Source organism: Pseudorca crassidens, chromosome 2 (genome assembly GCF_039906515.1).
Source record: "Pseudorca crassidens isolate mPseCra1 chromosome 2, mPseCra1.hap1, whole genome shotgun sequence".
In the NCBI taxonomy this organism is placed as follows: Eukaryota; Metazoa; Chordata; class Mammalia; order Artiodactyla; family Delphinidae; genus Pseudorca; species Pseudorca crassidens.
In genome coordinates, this window is record NC_090297.1 from 94,263,681 (window position 1) to 94,284,771 (window position 21,091).

The 21,091-nt window shown below is 38.4% G+C and overlaps 1 protein-coding gene across 3 annotated transcripts in view; it reads right to left on the reverse strand.

Annotated features, from left to right (window-relative positions):
* Positions 1-21,091, reverse strand: part of VAV3 (vav guanine nucleotide exchange factor 3) — a 394,672-nt gene that overhangs the window by 46,388 nt on the left and 327,193 nt on the right. For 2 of the 3 annotated variants that reach the window (XR_010940966.1, XM_067727088.1), the window contains exon 21: positions 3,992-4,057. The exons of the other annotated variant lie outside the window; for it this stretch is intronic. Coding sequence is in view for 1 of the 2 variants with exons in the window: in XM_067727088.1 (XP_067583189.1) it covers positions 3,992-4,057 (66 nt within the window). In the remaining variant the exon portion in view is untranslated. The remainder of the gene's footprint in view (positions 1-3,991; positions 4,058-21,091) is intronic. 3 annotated transcript variants of the gene reach the window in all.

Sequence of the window (21,091 nt, forward strand, 5' to 3'; positions counted from 1 at the left end):
GAAATGCAACAGATTTCTGTGTATTAATTTTGTATCCTGCAACTTTACTGAATTCATTGATGAGTTCTAGTAGTTCTCTGGTAGCACCTTTAGGATTTTCCACGTATAGTATGATGCCATCTGCAAACGGTGACAGTTTTACTTCTTCCTTTCCAATTTGGATTCATTTTATTTTATTTTTCCTCTCTCATTGCTGTGGCTAGGATTTCCAAAACTATGTTGAATAAAAGTGGCAAGAGTGGATATCCTTGTCTTGTTCCTTATCTTAGAGGGAATGCTTTCAGCTTTTCCTCATTGAGTAATGATGCTAGCTGTCACATATGGCCTTTATTACATAGAAGGCATCCACACTGGTCCTTTCATATTTTCTATTTCCTCGTGGTTCAGTCTTGGGAGATTGTAGCTTTCTAAGGATTTGTCCATTTCTTCTAGATTATCCATTTTATTGGCATATAGTTGCTTATAGTAGTCTCTCATGATGCTTTGTATTTCTGTGGTGTCAGTTGTAACTTCTTTTTCATTTGTAATTTTATTGATCTGAGCCCCTTCCCTTTTTTTCTTGATGAGTCTTGCTAAAGGTTTATCTATTTTGTTTAACTTTCCACAGAATCAGCTTATAGCTTCATTGATCTTTACTATTGTTTTTTATCTCCATTGCATTTATTTCTGCTCTGATCTTTAGGATTTCTTTCCTTCTATGAACTTTGGGTTTTGTTTGTTCTTCTCTCTCTAGTTGCTGTAGGTGTAAGCTTAGTGTGTTTATTTGAGATTTTTCTTGTTTCCTGAGGTAAGACTGTATTGCTATAAACTTTCCTCTTAGATCTGCTTTTGCTGTGTCCCATAGGTTTTGGATCATTGTGCTTTCATTTTTATCTGTCTCTTGGTATTTTTTGATTTCCTCTCTGATTTCTTCAGTGATCCATTGGTTGTTTAGTAGCATATTGTTTAGCTTCCACGTGTTCATGGTTTCTTACAGTTTTTTTCCTTGTAGTTGATTTCTAATCTCATAGTGTTGTGGTTGGAAAAGATGCTTGATGTGATTTCAGTTTTCTTAAATTTACTGAGGCTCACTTTGTGGCCCAGCAGGTGATCAATCCTGGAGAATGTTCCATGTGCACTTGAGAAGAATGTGTATTCTGCTGCTTTTGGATGGAATGCTCTTTAATATCAATTAAGTCCATCTGGTCTAATGTGTCATTTAAGACCTGTGTTTCCTTATTGATTTTCTGTCTGAATGATCTGTCCACTGTCGAAAGTGGGGTGTTAAAGTCCTCCCCTATTATTGTGTTACTGTTGATTTCTCCTTTTATAGCTATTAATATTTGCCTCATATATTTGGGTATATATATATATTTATAATTGTTATATCTTCTTCTTGGATTGATCCTTGCTCATTATGTAGTGTCCTTCTTTGTCTCTTGTAATAGTCTTTATTTTAAAGTTTATTTTGTTTTATATGAGTATTGCTACTCCAGCTTTCTTTTGATTTCCATTTTCATGAAATACCTTTTTCAGTCCCCTTACTTTCAGTCTGTATGTGTCCCCTAGATCTGAAATGGTTCTATTGTAGACAGCATATATATGGATCTTGTTTCTGTATCCATTCAGCCAGTCTGTGTCTTTTGTTTGCAACATTTAATTCATTTATGTTTAAGGTAATTATTGATATGTATGTTCTACTATGTTTCTAGCTTAGTATTATTTAGGTCACAAAGCTAGTATGAATTCCAACCCCCCATGTGGGTGGTTTTTGGATCTAAAGTTAAGAATTCTTAGGGGAGAGAGACTTTTTTTTCTGTTCCCCACCAAGATCCAAGACAAAGATAGGCATATCTTCTCCTGTGGGATAGTTTTCTTCTTGTTCACCCACTGAGCGCTCTGCGATTCACAGAGAGACACCCAAGTTTGCACTGTGCTTTAGCTCTAGGCTTTCTCTCCAGTAACCATATTGCCAGAAATGAAATTGTCTCCTGTGTTTTTCCTCCTTCTGCTTAGCTTCATTCACCTAACTTAACCTACAACCAACAAATGAATCTATAATTTCATTAAATAAAGCAGTAAAAATTTAATAGCTATTTATTAATTTTAAGCTATACAAACAATCATATTTAGTTGGTAGTCCTACCCACAATTATGTGTTCCTCTACAACTCTTCATTAGCTGAAATTGTAAGCACATTTCTTTTTCTAGTAACTAACCAGATCACAAAATATCATTCAGTATTATCCTATAAGCTGATTTAATTACTATCTGCCATTGTTAATTACCTACATTTAGTTAGGAACTTTTGTTTGCTTTTTCACTTCTTTGTTCATTCATACAACAAAAATTTATTAAATACCTACTATGTGCCATACTATTCCTAAAATAAAACTTCAAATGCTCATTCTATGCTATATTCAAGGAGCTGTGAAAAGAAAACAGTACATGGTACATGAAATGCTTAATAGTTTTTTTTTATTGGAGTATAATTGCTTTACAGTGTTGTTAATTTTTGCTGTACAATGAAGTGAATCAGCTATATGTATACATATATCCCCTCACTTTTGGGCCTCCCTCCCCTACCCCCCCCATCCCACCCATCTAGGTCATCACAGAACACCAAGCTGAGCTCCCTGTGCTAGGTTCCCAAAATCTTAATGTATGTGCCTACATATAAATATCAGTTCTTTAAGCATAGGAAGCCTTAATCTTATTCATATAAATGACAGAAAACTAGCTGAAGAATCATTTTTGCTTATCTAATTAAATGAGAGTGGTATGAAATTTCAATAATTGTTTTCAAGATTACAACATAACCTGAACAATATGTGGCATTAGATCATAGAACCAACAGAAATAGCAAGAGCTTTTTTTCTTTTTGATTCCCTTTGCTTTTGAAATTAATTAAGCTTGAATGAGTGGAGTAAATTATTCTTCAGACTACATCTGAGGTTAAGGATGGCAGACATTCCCATTTATAATATTAAAAAGAATGTTCAGTTTAGAAAACTGGGAAAGACTGAAATAAGGCAAGCAGAATAGTTTAAGAAGGTTTTTTTCCCCACAAACCAATAACTCCATTGTATTAGTAAAATAATTTCCTTTAATTAGAGTTAAGAACTTGAAAAGTGTCACAGAAAAATCTACCCCAAACACCAAATTACGATGATAAAATAACATCACCCTAAACAGAAATTTATAAATTTCATAAAGCATCAGAGAGTATATTTTATGTTATATTCATCCATAATAATATTTGAGTAAATATTCATTCTTCTTGTATCTGCCTAACGTGTTTGATGTTTTCAGAAAATGTCATTACGACACTAAATAAGCAGTTATGACAAACTAAAGCACAGAAAAATATATTAAGAGATTTGACTGAAGAATCTGCGGACATTCATGCTTTCTAGCAGGCTTTCAAACACACTAGTTGAAGTGCAATCTCTCTGTAACCCAAAGTGACTGGAAATATATTAGACCATACCATTCTTACCTCAGAGGGAAAAGGGAAGTTTGTACAATACATCTGATCAGTAGCTTTAGTTTATTCCTTCTAAAACCTTATAAAAATGTTAATTTTGTAAATTATACTAAGTAAAATTTTCCTGTTGCATGTATTCCCTTAACATTGTTTTTTTTTGCGGTAGCGGGCCTCTCACTGTTGTGGCCTCTCCTGTTGCAGAGCACAGGCTCTGGACGCGCAGGCTCAGCGGCCATGGCTCACGGACCCAGCTGCTCCGTGGCATGTGGGCTCTTCCTGGACCGGGGCACGAACCCGTGTCCCCTGCATCGGCAGGCGGACTCTCAACCACTGCACCACCAGGGAAGCCCCTTCCCTTAACATTTAAAAATATTTCCTGACAATGGAATCATCATAATCTTGGAATATGTTATTAATAAGAAAATATTAATAGAATTAATGAGGGGCCAGACCAGTATCCTTTGTACTTTCTTGACAATTCATTATAGCATCAAAAAACAAAGTAGAAAGAAATAAAATACTCACACATGGGCAAGGCTTGACAGCATCACTCGGAAAAAATCCAACCTCTCCAGATGTTAAATTTCTACCCTAAATTAGAAAAAAAGATGCCAGTTTTGAGAACAAATTTACTATAATGATGATCCCATAGCAGTAGATGCATAATGTTGTCAGTTGGGATCCTCAGAATTACTTCCACATTGTATCCAGTCCTAAGCATTAACTGACTATGGCTCAGGAAGGGAAGCATAAGCAGAAAGGTTTTAAAATTGTTAAACTTTACATATGGCTTCATATCACAATTATAAAATAAGAATTCAAGTTTGACTTTCCAATCTACCATTCAATTTTGTTAACTTCACACCCCTCAATCCTATAATAGAGATAATAGCATACTATATCTTTCAAATTTATATTCGTAAATACAAGTAGATCACATTGGTTTTGTGTAAGCTCATAATTAATTAGGATATTGGTATCCCTAACAGAACTCATGAGAATGTTCCTCCAACAGGATGAGACATTTCAAGACATGTGGAAATGGAAAACAGAACATAATATGACATTTTAGATGATTTTCAAATTTAGGAGAAAGAAACAGGATACTGATTAAGGGAAAGGGACAGTTAAGATGTTGGAAGAAAGGATTACGACTCAAAACGCCATTGTAAATGAGAAAAGAGGGAAGAAATTAACAATAAGAAATGAATTTATTCTTGGAGACCTTCGGTCAAATTCCTCTTTAAAACAATCTCATGACACAATTGTTTACCTTTTCTAGAAAGACAAACTGTACTCAAAACATACTGCAACAGGGCTTCCCTGGTGGCGCAGTGGTTGAGAGTCCGCCTGCCGATGCAGGGCACACGGGTTCGTGCCCCGGTCCGGGAAGATCCCACATGCCGCGGAGCGGCTGGGCCCATGAGCCATGGCCCCTGAGCCTGCGCGTCCGGAGCCTGTGCTCCGCGACGGGAGAGGCCACGGCAGTCAGAGGCCCGCGTACCGCAAAAACAAAACAAAACATATGGCAACAATAAGCACATGTAATTAAAAAGTTCTTGTGAGATTATTTCTCCTTGTCCAGATATTGGGCTTGTTTTTATTTGCCATTTAACCATTGCTTGCTTCTCAGTAGCTCAGATGAATAAGTTGCATTATAATTGAATGCTACATGCTCTATTATTTTTGACAAAGAGTAACAAAAAACGATCAGAAAACATCTCCCTCTTGAAGTAGTATCGCTTTGTTCCCACAGATCTTGGCTATGAGTTTGTGGAGGAAATTTTAAAAAGTGGGAATCTAGAATTCAAGACAATGATGAGGAGGAAGACGAGGAGAAAAGGGAAGATGGGGGAGGGGAGAGTGGGAGAGAGAGAAGGTAAGTGGAGCAGAAAAGGGGGAAGAGTCAGAGGTATGGGGAAAAGGAGGGAAAAAAGAGAAGAGGAAAGGGTGGGGTTAGGATAGAAGGAGATCAATTACGTAACCAAGCAAGGAGAAGATAATAATTTTGGCCAGGTTCTCAAACCACATTGCACTTGCATATTAGGGAAAAGGTAAGTGAACAAGAGGGGTATTCATTCATTTAGTCAACAAATACAGTATCTCATGTTTGGTTAGACACTGAGAAAAATGCAAAAATTCATAAAACAGTTCTTGTTTTCCCCTGTATTTTCAGAAGATATGTATACACCTAATTATAATACAAAATAGAAAGGACTAAATACTGAAAGAGGTACAGGAGATGCTATGGAAATTCAAAAGCTAAACTGAGTATTGGGGGTTTGCCAAAAAGCTACATGGAAGAGGGGGCACATGAATGTAAAATGTGCAGGGTTTAAACAAATAGAGATGGAAATGGAGAACATTCTGAAAACAAAATACATCAAGAGAAAGCCATGGGGCTAGGAAATTACAGGATGTGCATGGGAAATGCAAATCGTTCCCTTTAAATGGAGTCTAATAATGAGTAACACTTATTGTACCCCTAACTGTATGCTAGACACTGCCCTGAGTGTTTCATTTAATCCTTATAATAATCCTTTGTCGTAGGTCCAACTACTATCCCTATTTTAAAGGTGAGAAAAATGAGACATAGAGGAGTTAAGTGATTTGACCATGATCACAGAGCCAGTAAGTGACAGAACCAGAATTCAAATTCAATTGTTCTAACTTCAGAGTTTTGCACTGCTTCTCGCTACAGTGTAAGACTCATAAAAGGGCACAGTAGAAAGAAAGCTAAAAGGTACTAAGGAACCAGTTTGACAGTGATATCTGAATTTATCATTGGCCATGGGGTTTCAATAAAGGGGTTATATTATATTTTAGAAGAACTAACCTGGCATCAGTATGCAAGCTGGCTTATAGATGGGCATGAGTTTATAGGTGAGAATAACATTAAAGAAATGGTGTCATAGAAAGGGAAGGAGGTCTGGAGGAAGGGAAACAGGTGCTAGAGACATCATTTAACTACAGTGTTTGGGACCTGCCTATGGATTAGATATGGGAAGAGAAGACTATGGGAGTTAAAGATTGGGGGAAAAGTCAAGGATGGAGGTGATCCATCCAGATAACACAGATTTAGATGGCAGTCATATAGAGGGGAACCTTGAAGTCACAGGAGCAATAACGTTGTGGAAGGAAATGTAGACAGAAGAAAACAATACTTAGAGAAATGAGTCTAATTAGAAGGCAGGAAGGAACCACCAGGAGGGAGGAGAATCAGACACTAGAGTGTGATGGCAGCACAGTAACTATAAGGTTGGAAGGAAATGTTCCTTTCATTCAACTGTATTTACTGAGTGCTTTTTGGTGCTTTATTTTAAGCATGACACTGAGATACAAGTAAGTATAATATCTGGGGACTATATGACTAGCTAGACCCTTATATAAATATAAATGCACCACGATGCTACCTGAGTAGAAAATATAAGGGTGTGCAGGTGGGAACCATGTACTGACCAAGGCTCATAAGTGAAAAAAAGGGTGATTGTTTTAAAGTAAAATAAGACCTCTGAGAGTACACCAAAGGAGGTAAGTCTGTTTTTCAGGGGAAAGGCCTAAGCAAGAGCTTTACAATGGTTTTTTAAAACCTATATTTGAAGATGTATCAACAAATTGGAAAACTTTGGCAATTATAAGAACGGTGAACTGTCAATTCCTATCCTTCATCAGAAAAAGAACAAAAGGTCTTACTCTATTGAATGCAGAGTTCGGGAAAAGCAGTGATATTCTGTGACAGTGCATTTAACACTATTGGAAAACTCCCAGGAGAAGGAATTTTTCTCACTAAGCAGACTACTAACATCATTCTGAATTTTTTCCTTAATGAAATGTCCTAGCAGTGCAGGCTACATTTCCTTAATGGTCACAGGCATCCCTCAGATGACAAAGAGGTGAGAAAGAATTTAACATAACAGACAGATAGATGAATAAGGTCACATTTTCCTCACTAATTTCTATGAGATGTCAGTTTCAGCTATGGGAAATAATATGTGCTATACTTAATGATTTTCCACTTATAAGGCAGTAGCCATCCTACAACATTTGGAAGATTAAAAAACAAAGTAGTGTGTAGGTGGGGTGTCTTTGGTTCCCTGGTGTTTGTGTGTGTGCTGTGCATTGATCACTCATTAATACTAATGGGCGGAGCAGCTATCAATCTCCTACGCATGGATGGAACTGCAGACTGTAGCTATGAAATCAACCATTTTCAAAGGCAATGACTTTGTACACTTTATGTGATCTATTTATGAAATTTTTACTAACCTTGATAAGAGACATGTAGCTGAATTTCCTTTTTCTTTACTTTTCCTGTGTGGGCATTTTATTCCGGGTCAGATAATCAACTTGTCATTCCTTTTATGCCTATTACAAATGCCAGAGATAGGGAGTCTTCTTTTCGTTATCCTCCTGTCTGATGTTTGTTTTTGTGAGTCCCTTAACATCTTCAAGGTCAACTTGAAAACATTTACAGTTATGTGTCATCTGATGTACCATACAGTGCTATCATCTTCATATGCATTTAGTCTACAGGGCATTCTCTACGTTATGTGATGGGACTTTTGTAAATCTAACAGTATAGTTTGGGTCATTATGAAAATATTCTCTTTGGAAAGTACCTGAGAGAATAGGTTATGGGCTGTATATGGTAAGAAAAGATGCACCTTTATAGCTTTCATTAAATGTTGCAGACATAAAACAATATTAAATTATAATTCATAAAATAATCCCTTTTTTCCTGAAAAGCAAGTTGCTTCCTGTATAAAAATGAATCAAACAGAAAATTGACAACTGTCTCTGAAATTCCTGAATGTCACAAATATAAATGCATATTCAGACATTTATTCCTAACTGACCTTTGGTTATAACGATTTTTCATTTTTCTTCAGTAGGAAACTACAGGGACTCATAATGAATTAAAACTACTTAGAAATGCTGGTAGAAATGATATTTACAATCTACCTATATGGAGAAAAGCATTAATGTATGCTAGAATGGCAGAGCTAAAACTGCATTTTTAAACTCATAAACAAGGATGGCTGAAAATGATAGAAAATATCCTCCGAAAATCTTAATCGTAAATTGCTTGGCTCCTAACTTTGTACAAAGGAGAAAAAATTGCTTTAAGAAAAATACAGAGTGTCTTTTCCCTGTGGCTCATTTATCCCCTTAATACCACCTGCACTGGAGCTTTAATGCACTCCTGGAATAGCACTGAACAATTTGAAACAGATGTGGAAAGCTGAATGTGAAAGGGACAGATTAATGGTTATTTATGAAAGATGGGAAGTTCTCCCAAGTTACAATGCCCTAAACACTTTCAATGTATGCATGATGGTGCCGTGGAGATTACTAAGCGATTTATCACACACGGGTAAGGGCCAGAGCAACTGTCACTCTGGCCAGTCACTCTCTCACTGTCAGAAATACACAGTCTGCCATGGGGGGCGGCGGAGGGGAGATGTACAGGGTGGCCATGAATTATGGGAATACAGGTGAATATACAAATTAATTGACTGAATGGATGGATAGCTTTTAGCAAGCACTACTTTGGGAATTATTCTGACCGGCTTCTTTTTTTTTTATTCTTCACTTTTTGTGAGTACGTGAAATGGAACCAAAGGACCAGAAAAGGAGAGAAGACCACGACAAAGAACCTGTCTGAAATTGGCCTTTGGTAAGGAATGATCTCTGATGATAGTTGCAGCCACACTGTAACCAGTGTCATCAGTTAGATATACATCAGTGTTAGTTGTTGGAAAACAGAAAAAGGCAGTATCAGACAGCAGGGATGTGGCATCAGAAGAGCTCATTCTCTTCCCAGCTCTGCTATAAAAATCTGTGCAACTGCAGGCAAGCCTCAATGATAAGGAAGAGGATAAGATCTGCCACACAGACCTCACCAGGGTGTTACAAGGATCAAAGAATTAACATATGTGAAAGCACTTGGTAAATGCCAAAAAATCCCTATTCTTTGTTTTCTCCTCCAATATTGCTTTTTGATTTATCTCAATTTTTTTTACTCCTAAATTTTCATTTTTTTTGGTTGGCCTATTCACATGTCATTAAAATAGAAATACCTGGTTCTGCGTATAATCCCACCATCTTTCTTATTTATATTTATGCAAGTTTGCTAAGCCACAAGTAACAGGCTCTCATATGTTTCACCTGAATAGGAATTAATTGCATTGCAGACAGTCCATTTCTTTATCTCAATGCTTTCTTGCTAGTACACACATTTTTTTCATTGTTAATTGCTTCTTGTATGTTGAGTAAGGTAAGAAACACATTTTTCTACACGTGAACACCATGAAAATTTGCCAGACATAATTGCATATGGTTATACTGAATGGTCCTAACAGTGAATTCCAAAATATTCATGCACACACACAAAGGAACAAAACCATAAACCATGTGCTTTTACCATTTCTCAGTCAAAGGAGAACAGGGTCTTTAACTTTTGTCCAACGTATGAACAGTAAACACAAGGTTTTTCAGAAGGCTGTATGAAACGCACATTCCTGGTATAGTTCATCTGTAGGTAAGTGGCTGTCATAAGCTTAGAATTCTGAATAACTCTAAAAAAACTTGCATCTTGATCTAGGATCTTTGAAATTAAATTTATCTTCACTTTGTAAAGGTTTATAATTGCATCGAGTCATCAAAATATGTGACAAAGGCCTCTTTTATATTTGATGGTTTTTCCAATGCACACAAAATAGTTTATGTTTACTATATCTGAAATTTTGGCAGACAAAAGTGTCAAAAACTACAAAAGAAAAGAATTGTGAAATGTACGCTAAGAAAAACCCACTAAAAAGCCATAAGCTGTATTTCTACACTTATTAGATGTGAGATGAATATAAAAGCAGAATGAGACTTGAGACTGCAGTATATTTTTCTTGCTATCCAAAAAATGTATTCTGTGAGGTTCTTGGATTTCTCCAGCAGGGAAGGGAACTCTATAGTTATGGGCATCTTGAGGCTTTTTCTCCAGATTCTCACTGGCTAAGACACTATACTACACACAGTGCAATCTTGAATCAAAATCTTATAACTGATGAAAGAAAAATCAGCAAGCAAAAAACCAATCTGCATGTAGGTAAGCCAAATCCTAAGTGGTTACTCAGTACAAAATCTGGAAAGAAAAACACAGTTCTACCACATCTTGGAAGAAATCCTATTTGGGGAGAGGCCACATAGTCCCCAAAATAAATCAGGATTACCAAAGGTCCAAAATATAGATATTTGTTTTTCTACTCCTAACAGACAATTGATGAATGTTTTCCTATCCTTGGTGATTTTAATTTTAAGTAATCACAAAGGAAGTATTCTGAGTAATAGCACCTTACAGAGTATATGCTCATGGCAGCATTAGGCATTTTTAAAGAAAGTACTCTTCTACTAAGGACAGAATTAGTATTTTAATGAAAAGTGTATTGGCTTCTTTATTTACACTATGCTAGGTACCAGGAGATTAGAAATGAATAACATGGCTACTATCTTCAAGGATCCCATTCAGATCATGTCTTAACTAGCTTTTGATTTGGTTATTTCCATAGAGTTTTATAGAATTTTGGATCAGAAATAAAACTTTTGTGGTAATATTGATAATTTGATAGGTATAGAGAATCAGGAACCCAGTATTCTCTTCCTGGCTTTCAGATCTTCAGTAAGTCATTTAATCATTCTTGGCTTCAATATTCTCACCTGTAAAATGACAGACTTTGAACCATGAATTTCTGAGGTCTCTTTTACTACTAAAGTTCTTTGTTTATATGATCATGTTTCCCAAGTCCCTACAGTTCTCTGGTCAGTTACTGTTACTAAGAAATATCTGAGCTACAGACTCTTAATTACAGATACTACGTGTCAGTAATTTAATCTGGTTGTACTTATAGAAGAGAACAACATTTCAGGTCCTTAATGACTTTCATTCTAACTCAGTGTGAAGTCTTCGGTTTTCCAGGGTACACAGGATTGACTTGTTAGGAATGACATTCCTTCATTCATTCTTTAGGAATTCACATTACCATGAATAATTAAAATTCAATATATGTTATAATCTGATAAATTACTTGGCCCAAAGCCTTAAGGGTATGCACACGTGCACACTCTATTGAAACCCTTCACAGTATCAAATCAATTGCAGATTGATGGCCCATGGAAGGTATTCTGTGCTTGACACAAACTTGTAGTAATTATGACAGAACATAGCTTATATGGTGGTAAAATAATAGAAGAAAAAGGACCAGAACAGATTTCCTCAGAACTTTTTCCTTAATAATGTTACTCTCTGTTTGGAAAAGAAGAGGTAATACCCTGCTGTTGGAACTTCTACTTAGACAGCAGAGACTTCATCTAGTCATATTATAACCTACATTTTGCCCTGTCCCAAATGTAGGTTATAATGGGAAACACGGGAAAAGTACCAGTAAGAACTGTTAATCAAAAATGCCTGTCTTGAGAGTTAACAATTAGGACCTCACCCACTTTGTCAGGAGGTTTGCCAATTCCCACAATACAGTCTGTACACTTGGAAACATTCCTGCAAACTCAGTTTATGATCTATTCAATCAAAGCCAGTTGGCAGTTACCCAGGGAAAATGATTCTTATAGGCCTTTACTAATGTCTATTATCTTCCATAATCATCTCTCCCGGGCCTCTCTTGTTCTATTACAGCCACATTCTGCCTTTATCTACTTTCCTGTAATTAGGGACCCTGATTTAGCTCAATATTTTGAGGTAAACACCTGTAAAATTAAGATCTCATAATTACAGGACATACTTATACCAAATCAGCCTCTACGCTTTTCACACAGCTTCTAATCTTCTAATGCACAATTTCAATTCTGCCTTGGTTTCTCCTAGGTTTACACAAGGGATGCGCAAGTGGTGAGAGGCAGTGTAGAAGCCAAGCCAAGATCACCTGAGGAACACCTTGAACCTGCTCCAGTACTGCCTGAAAAGGTATCGCTGTCATGATAAAAACCAAGTTTCAGATTTCACAAAGAAGCGCCCTGGAGTAGGAATCTCACCTAGGAAAAACGGTTCCCAGAGATGTTTACTCTCTGGTTTGTAACGCCAAAGCAATGAGTCTTTTGGTATCAGGAATCAAGTTTTCTTAACAAAAGAGATACGATTCTTTCAGAAATATTTCTTTTGTGTTCTGTTTGCCTCTGATGATGATGCAGTCTGACACTCGAATTTTAGATCAGGAGAAAAAAATGCATAGTTTTAGAAAATTCTATTGTAGCTAATATTCTTGTGTGGTCTAGAAGGAATCAGAAAAGTCTCCTCCTTATTTAGGGCAAAGGAAAAGAATGCTTTGAAGTGACTTGACAACGGAAGTAGCAGGCAGAGATGTTGTTGGGAGGAAAGATCCACTAATTCCCCTCCACTTACCTCCCTTCTTTGGACATCAGAGGGTGTCTGGGTCAGGTCCTGTGTTATAGGACAGATGGCTTAAGCACAAAAGGTCAACAGTTCCCACAAGTAAGCACACCGTTCCCTAAGCAAAGTTTCTTTTCTGTAAACCCCTGTCCCTCTGTTTCCTTCCCACTCTCCTTGAGGTATCTAAGGCCTTCCTGGTCCAAACCTGCTGTGAAGAAAGGGCTCATGATTTTATCCTGTTTATGTCAACTATGTCCTTCAGAATTTATCATTTGTGATTTTATGTCTAATTATGAAGTAAAAAGTTTAATATCTAACTAAAGAAATTTCAAGAATTGGGTATCAGAATTGGGTGAGCAGAGTGGTCTTCTATGAGCCTGTGTATATTAGCAGGACTCTTCATATTAAATGTGGGGAAGATGAAATTTTAAGCTTTTTAGAAACCAAACTGATACTCATTTTCCCACTTCTGAAAAATGAAGCTCTTTCAAAATCATTAACAATGATATTTCAAATCAAAATCTTTCAAAATCATTAACAACTACACCAAAATATACTTTTTCTCCTTTTCAATTTTCTTTCAAGTTTACTTCCTATTTCCTATGATTTTTACAACACCAACATGCTTGTGAGTCATTTAAATATTAAAATCCCCATTTTATAGATAAAGAACTTGAGGACACAAGGTTAAAAAGCTCTAAGACTATTCTGAGAGAACAAAGATAAATTTAAATCTGACAAGATGAATGAATACTTTTATGGTTTTTCAAATAACAGCATAAAGTGTAATTTGAGTTAATAAACAATGAATTTGAAAACTTGTAAATAACATATGTGTTATGGAAATAGGAGCTCTAACCAGTTATTCATTTTAAACCCATGGACTGAATGCCTCTTTTATTCTAGGCATTAGAGATGAAGATGTGAAAGCCATGGTTCTTACCTTTCTGGAGTGCTCTAACTGGACAGGGAGATGGATGAATAAACCATTAGGATACAGTATGATGAGTTACAAGATAGAAGTCCTTTTGGTTCAGATAATGTGACCCCCAAATTGAGTCTTGATGGTAAAGAAGGATTTATCTAAGAGAATGTGGGTAGAGGGGAAATTTCAGGCAGAAGGTAAAATATATGTCAGTGACTGAAGGTTTGAGAAAACATGTCTCCTATGAAAAAGATCCCTTCAATTGAATCCTCCAATTTTTTCCAAGTTAGAATGAGAAAAAAATGCCCCTGTAAAAAAAATATCACCTGGATTGTTCGTTTGAACACAAATAAATACAGCAGTCATGTGGGAAGCAAAAGTTCTGACAAGGTAAACTAAGACAAGGGTCAACTTGCTGCAGTCACTACCACTGTGTCTTGAGGGCTCAGATGGTGGTAAAGGGGGATTTAACCCCTTTTTGCCCATGGCCAAGTCCAGGGCCAACCCCACCCCTCCCCCACCCCAGGCTCCTTGCCTCGGGACTCCGTGTGGGTAGGAATGCTTCCCTCCTGTTGAGACTCTCCCTAAGCTCAACTTATTTTCTAACTTTTTATTCTTTCCTTTGAGGCAAAGAGTTAAAAAAATTTAAAAAGCAAATACTTCTACGTAAAGCAATGTTTTGTTTCCTGATTATTCTACCAAAACAGAACTAAACTGCCTTTAAAAAATGTGTTTTCCTTAAAGGTATAAAAAATTACAAGTGACTCTCCTAAAACAAAGAAAGGATGCTCTAACATATAGAACTAAAGTAGGAGACCAGAAGTCTGGAAGAGAGTCTAATTTTAATTCTGCACATGCCGTCCTATAGATGGATGATAAATTTGGCCCTTTAAAAACCACAGTTATAATTTACCTTCTTCATGGAGATTTCTGTGAATTAATCAGAATGCGTATAAAAACATTTTCACTCCTTAGAATAAAGATCATGTAGATGTATGATTTGTAAGTGTGAAGTATCACAACTATTTACTAGGTTATTTAACTTTCATTGTGGATAAAAAATATCTTTGGCACACTGATTACAGTTTACTGCTTATAACCGCCTTTTGGTTCCAATTAGCTTACAAAATTCTCCCTGTGGAACATTTGGGTATTCATAAATGACAATGAAGCAAATAAAGCCCCATGATATAGGAGACAGGATCCTCATTGTTTCAGTAAGCTTTATTCTAAGAAGAAAACACATAAAAAGCACTCTATTGTAATGGAAACCATAGATGGCATGGCAGGATGTTATATTTGCCTGTTTCTCTCTCTTGCCCTCTTTCCCTCTCTGATAAGTAGAAATCTGTATCTTTTCTGGGAAAATAAAGTTTCCAATATGAACAAATCTCTTTAGGCCAGAAGGATATTTTCCTCAGTTACTAAGCCCTTATTATCACATATTGCAACACGTTTATCATCAGTCCAATGACATGATCAGGATTGTTCCATATGTTACACTCAGTAAAAACTGTGCCTTACACCTACACTAGGAAACACACTAAATGGCCCATTTCCTATTTTATATTCATTTCACTGGAAGGCAATTTTATAGAACTTTCGAGGAAAGAAAAAGACAACAAAAAAGACTGAGAAAACGAATCCCTTCAATGCAAAGATTAAACAGAGAACATTTTTACAGCTCAAGTGGCAACTCATTGTTTGAAAGAAGTTATAATGAAAATGCAGATAGCCCACTCACTTCAATAGCATTAGAAATTACTGTTGTTATAATAATAATACAGACTAGACGAATAGCTATTCAAAGAAAGAAAGTTCCTGATAGATAGTAGAGGATAATTTGTATTCTCTGGACATAGAGTATATAGAAAACATGACAGACTACAATAAAATCCAACTTTCTACACTAATGAGTGAAGTGACTCGCTTGGAAAAAAAAGAAGAAAACAGTTTAGTTTAGAAATCATAATTTCTTGAAAATTTCCAAATAAGCCAAAGCACTTAACTAGTACAAAAGACATTTTTGGAATGCAAATGCAAAGCCACTGTAACAGCCCAGTAGCAATCCTAGATTAATATCCTCAGGTTTAACTCTAGATATATTTGTAACAATATGATTTAAAAAACTCTTAATTAAAAACTTAAAATGGAAACCAGCTGCATCACTTTATCCTGAGCTTTGATCATTCCTCAGATCACTAAGGCCATGAGATTAGAAACCAGTTGTCTTGTTTGTGGTCCTCCCCGGATGAAGCACAGTCAGACACATAGTAAGCAATTTATTAGTATTTGCATGGATGAATTGGTGATCATTCATCCCTGAACTGATGAATGGGTGAATAAATAGAAGCTACTGTTTAACGAGCACTGTGCTAGAACTCTTCCATATTTTATTCTGTATGCATTTTACAGATGATAAAGCTGAGGTGCACAGAGCAAGTAGTCTATAAAGGTTATGCTGCTAGATGGCAGAATCAGTAACTAATACTCAGCAAAATGAGCTATAATTTCCTGAATGCTAGCACAGGAAAGAAAAACACTTAACTTGCTTCTCTGGTGCGAATTATGTACAATCTCAAATGAGACCAAACCAATTGAGTAGAGAACAAAGAGAGTTGCTTAAAAACTATCTTCTCAGAAGCAAATGAAAAAGAAAAACTCCCCAATGCAGGAGTCACATCTGATAGGGTGCAGACCGTAAAGCACTTGTCACATTGAACACGAAAACTGGCACATTAACGTACCTGATCCACTGTAAACACACCTACAGACTCACATGATTTCAGAGAATCAAACCAGCAACATTCTTTGTACGCTTAGACCCAACAAGGAAGAGAGTTTTGTTCAGAAATTTAAAAACCATGTCACTGTAGAGCATGCCACTGAGTAAGTACACATTCAGGCCAGTTTCCTACAGTACTTCCCACATGTACAGCCTGTAAAACAAAAGCTGATTTTATCACGACAGCCTTAAAGTATTGCAAGATCTTAATTGCCTTTTGAATCGGACAAAACAATTGTATCAAGTTCAGTATGAAGGGTGCAGCAACTATATTTTCAATGTATACAGATTCTTTGAAAATACACCCTTTACTCGATATCTGTCAGAGCCAAAGTACTGAGTTCATTTTAACACCATATTTTGTAGTTAGTTTGCTATAAATGACCAAATAGTGAGCTGGGGATAATGCCCTAACTCTCATGGAATCTTACCAATTGGATCATCTAGTCAGTGGCTGACATTAAATTTATCTGCGATTGTATACAATCTACTCACGCCTGGGCTCAACACAGACTAACTGTATCCTAATCTCTGGAAGTGGAGTTGTGTGTTGACATTTCACAAGGCACCCCCTCCCAGATGACTCAGTCAGAGTTGTGAGCTCTGCTCTGGTCCAGCCCCGCTCTTGTAACAAATGAAGAAATTAAGCCACATAGCAATTAACTGACTTGACCCAGGCACAGAGCTATTGGGCTACAGATGCGTGACTTGAATCCAGGTTTTCTCATTCTGCCACTACTCCTTTCAATAAGGCTAGTATCTGTTAGCTAAAAATCCTTTGACTGGCTTAGAGGTACCCATAAGACAATTCTGAGCCACGCTATATCCTTGTCAGAAATACTTAATGAACTTGTAACACATCTTGGAAATTCAAACAGAGCACTAGCTGCCAGCAGGCATGAAGGGTTCTTCTAAAGACAGGCAACCTAATGTCAAACCAATAATTGGAGCTGATTATTGAAGTGTGAGCTATGTCTGAGCAGTGAGTACAGAGCTGATACTCAATACACACTTGCTGAACTGAACTAAGTGTGCTAATTGTTTTCCTCTGTTCTAGACATTAGCCTTTCTTGTTCCTATCATATATCATCCCCTCAACAGATACACACACACGTTTTGTCATCGAGTGGTTCTCATTTCTCCGGAGAGTTTCCAAAGCCATTATACCGTCATACGAGAAACACCTCATGTTTCCAGGCTGCTGAAATGAAATGACAATAATTTCTTTCTTATAGTCTAAAGAGAATAGAAGGCAGTACAATTTAGTAAAAGAATGCTGGGGCTTCCAGTTCATCACTCCGTCCTAAGAAGAAAGAAGCTGAATGGGCTGAAAAATCAACAACTTTGCTTGGATCCATAAGAGAGGGGAAGACACAGGACAATCCTTGGCCCTGAAGACCAGAGAGACAGACAGGCAAACACAGGGAGTCACAGAGGAGGAAACTCACCAGCAGAAACTACTACAAGACCCAGTGCTGACGCAGCGGCGGAAAACCTGCACTGTAACTGACAAGTTGCTGGCCCCTTAGTGACAACACCCCTCAGAGTTAAAAACTCCAGGAGCCCAGTCACTGGGGGAGCCCCACCATATTGTAAGACTTACCTTAAGGAGCTCAACCAGATTCCCATGGTAAATATGAGAAAAAAAATTCCCTCTTGGCTACATGCAGAGGGAGGGCAAAAGGCATTCCCCTCTTAACAAGGCCTGCCCTTAGAGGAAATTAGTTAACCAGAGCACAACCTGCTGGGGTATTTTCAGAGCCTACCGGACCTGGGGAAGAAAAACACTCAACTCCAGCCCACTCTAGCCATCCTATACCACCTTAGAGGGGAGAAAGAAAACTGAAAACAAAACAAAACAAAACCTGTGAGGTTTATCATCCAGAGGCACAAGCTCACTAAAAATGGGACCTAATCATAGGACTAATATGTCCCCTCCTGCCACACTTCACCACACCACTAAAGGCCTATTTACAGCAGTTCCCTTTACCCAGTACCTCACACCTGGCTACCCAAGAAAAAAATTACAAGACATACCAAAAGGCTACTTAACTTCACAGTGCGTTAGTTTGCTCATTTATAAAATGGGGATAATAATAGTATTTTTTATAGAATTTTCATTAGCATTATACGTGTTAATATATGGAAAGCGCGCTTAGAACTCTACCTTGTACATAAAAAAGGTACAATGAACACTAGTCATTAGTGCTATTGTTGTCATTATTGTCGCAAGAAAGGAATAAATAAGAGGGAATTCTGTCCAGGTCTGCCGGAAACAGGGCTAGGAGGAAGAAGGTAGATGGGACAGGAAAGGCTTCACAGAGAAGGCTCCAAATGAGCTGGAGTAGCAGCAGGAAGGCGTACACGGGAGGGATGGAGGGCACATAGCATATGGCCACCCATGAGAGATGAGGTCAGAGAAGCAGGCAAAGATCGGACACAGATCCTCGGGTTCACAAATGCTTCCATTCAGACTAAGAAATGTGAATTCCGTATGGTCGAAGGAAGACCCTGGAAGACTTTAACAAGGGATTATGTAATTCACTGCAATGTGAACTTTGTAGTGGTGGGAGGGTGGCAGGAAGACAAATTCTGGAGGCGAGGAGACCAGTTAGAAGGTGATTTCAGATGTCAAGCAGCAGCTGATTAGAGTAGAAACTAGGCAGTGACAGTAGAGATGTAGAGGAAGAAATGCATTGAGAGCTAGTCAGAGGATAAAAGGAGGCTTATCTGATGACTAAGGAGATGAGGAGGTGGTGAGAGAATGGAAGGAATAGAGAATATACCAAGATGCCAGACGTGAGTGGAGGGCGGTGGATGGATTGGATGGTTATGTCATCAATCAATAAGGATACAGAACACTTGAACAACACTATCAATTACTTGGACTTCATTGGCATTGGTAGGACATCCCACCACAAAAAGTAGAATACACATTCTTTTCAACTGTACACAGAACATTTCTCAAGATAGACCACTTTCTGGGCCATGAAATAATTCTTAATAAAATAAAAATTATTTCAGTCATACAAACTATTTTCCCTTATGATATGGAATTAAATTAGAAATTAAAAGAGAGCGGGGGAAGATGCCAGAAGAGTAAGACGCGGAGATCAACTTCCTCCCCACAGATACATCAGAAATACATCTACACGTGGAACAACTCCTACAGAATACCTACTGAACGCTGACAGAAGACCTCAGACCTCCCAAAAGGCAAGAACTCCCCATGTACCTGGGTAGGGCAAAAGAAAAAAGAATAAACAGAGACAAAAGGATAGGGACGGGACCTGCACCAGTGGGAGGGAGCTGTGAAGGAGGAAAGGTTTCCACATACTAGGAGCACCTTCGCGGGCGGAGAGTGCAGGTGGCGAAGGGGGATGCTTCAGCGCCCCGGAGGAGAGCGCAGCAACAGGGGTGCGGAGGACAAAGCGGAGAGATTCCCGCATAGAGAATCGGTGCCTACCGGCACTCACCAGCCCCAGAGGCTTCTCTGCTCACCCGCCGGGGAGGGCGGGGCTGGGAGCTGAGGCTCGGGTTTTGGGTCGGAGCGCAGGGAGAGGACTGGGGTTGGCGGTGTGAACACAGCCTGAAGGGATTAGTGCACCACGGCTAGCCGGGAGGGAGTCCGGGAAAAAGTCTGGACCTGCCGAAGAGGCAAGAGACTTTTTCTTCCCTCTTTGTTTCCTGGTGCGCGAGGCGAGGGGATTAAGAGCGCTGCTTAAAGGAGCTCCAGAGACCGGCGCAAGCCGCGGCTAAAAGTGCGGACCCCAGAGACGGGCATGAGACGCCAAGGCTGCTGCTGCCGCCACCCAGAAGCCTGTGTGTGAGCACAGGTCACTCTCCACACCTTCCGTCCAGGGAGCCTGTGCAGCCCGCCACTGCCAGGGTCCCGGGATCCAGGGACAATTTCCCTGGGAGAATGCACGGCGCGCCTCAGGCTAGTGCAATGTCACGCCGGCCTCTGCCGCCACAAGCTCGCCCCGCATCCGCATCCCTCCTTCCCCCCGGCCTGGGTGAGCCAGAGCCCCCGAATCAGCGGCTCCTTTAACCCCGTCCTGTCTGAACGAAGAACAGACGCCCTCCGGCGACATACACGCAGAGTCGGGGCCAAATCCAAACCTGAACCCCGGGGGCTGTGCGAACAAAGAAGAGAAAGGGAAATTTCTCCCAGCAGCCTCAGGAACAGCGGATTAAATCTCTAAAATCAACTTGATGTACCCTGCATCTGTGGAATACCTGAATAGACAGCAAATCATCCCAAATTGAGGAGGTGGACTTTAAGAGCAAGATTTATTATTTTTTCCCCTTTTCCTCTTTTTGTGCGTGTGTATGTGTATGCTTCTGTGTGAGATTTTGTCTGTATAGCTTTGCTTTCACCATTTGTCCTAGGGTTCTATCCGTCCATTTTTTTTTTTACTTTAAAAAGAAAATCTTCTCTTAATAATTATTTTTTTATTTTACTAGCTTTATTTTATTTTACCTTACCTTATTTTCTTTTATCCTCTTTCTTTCTTTCTA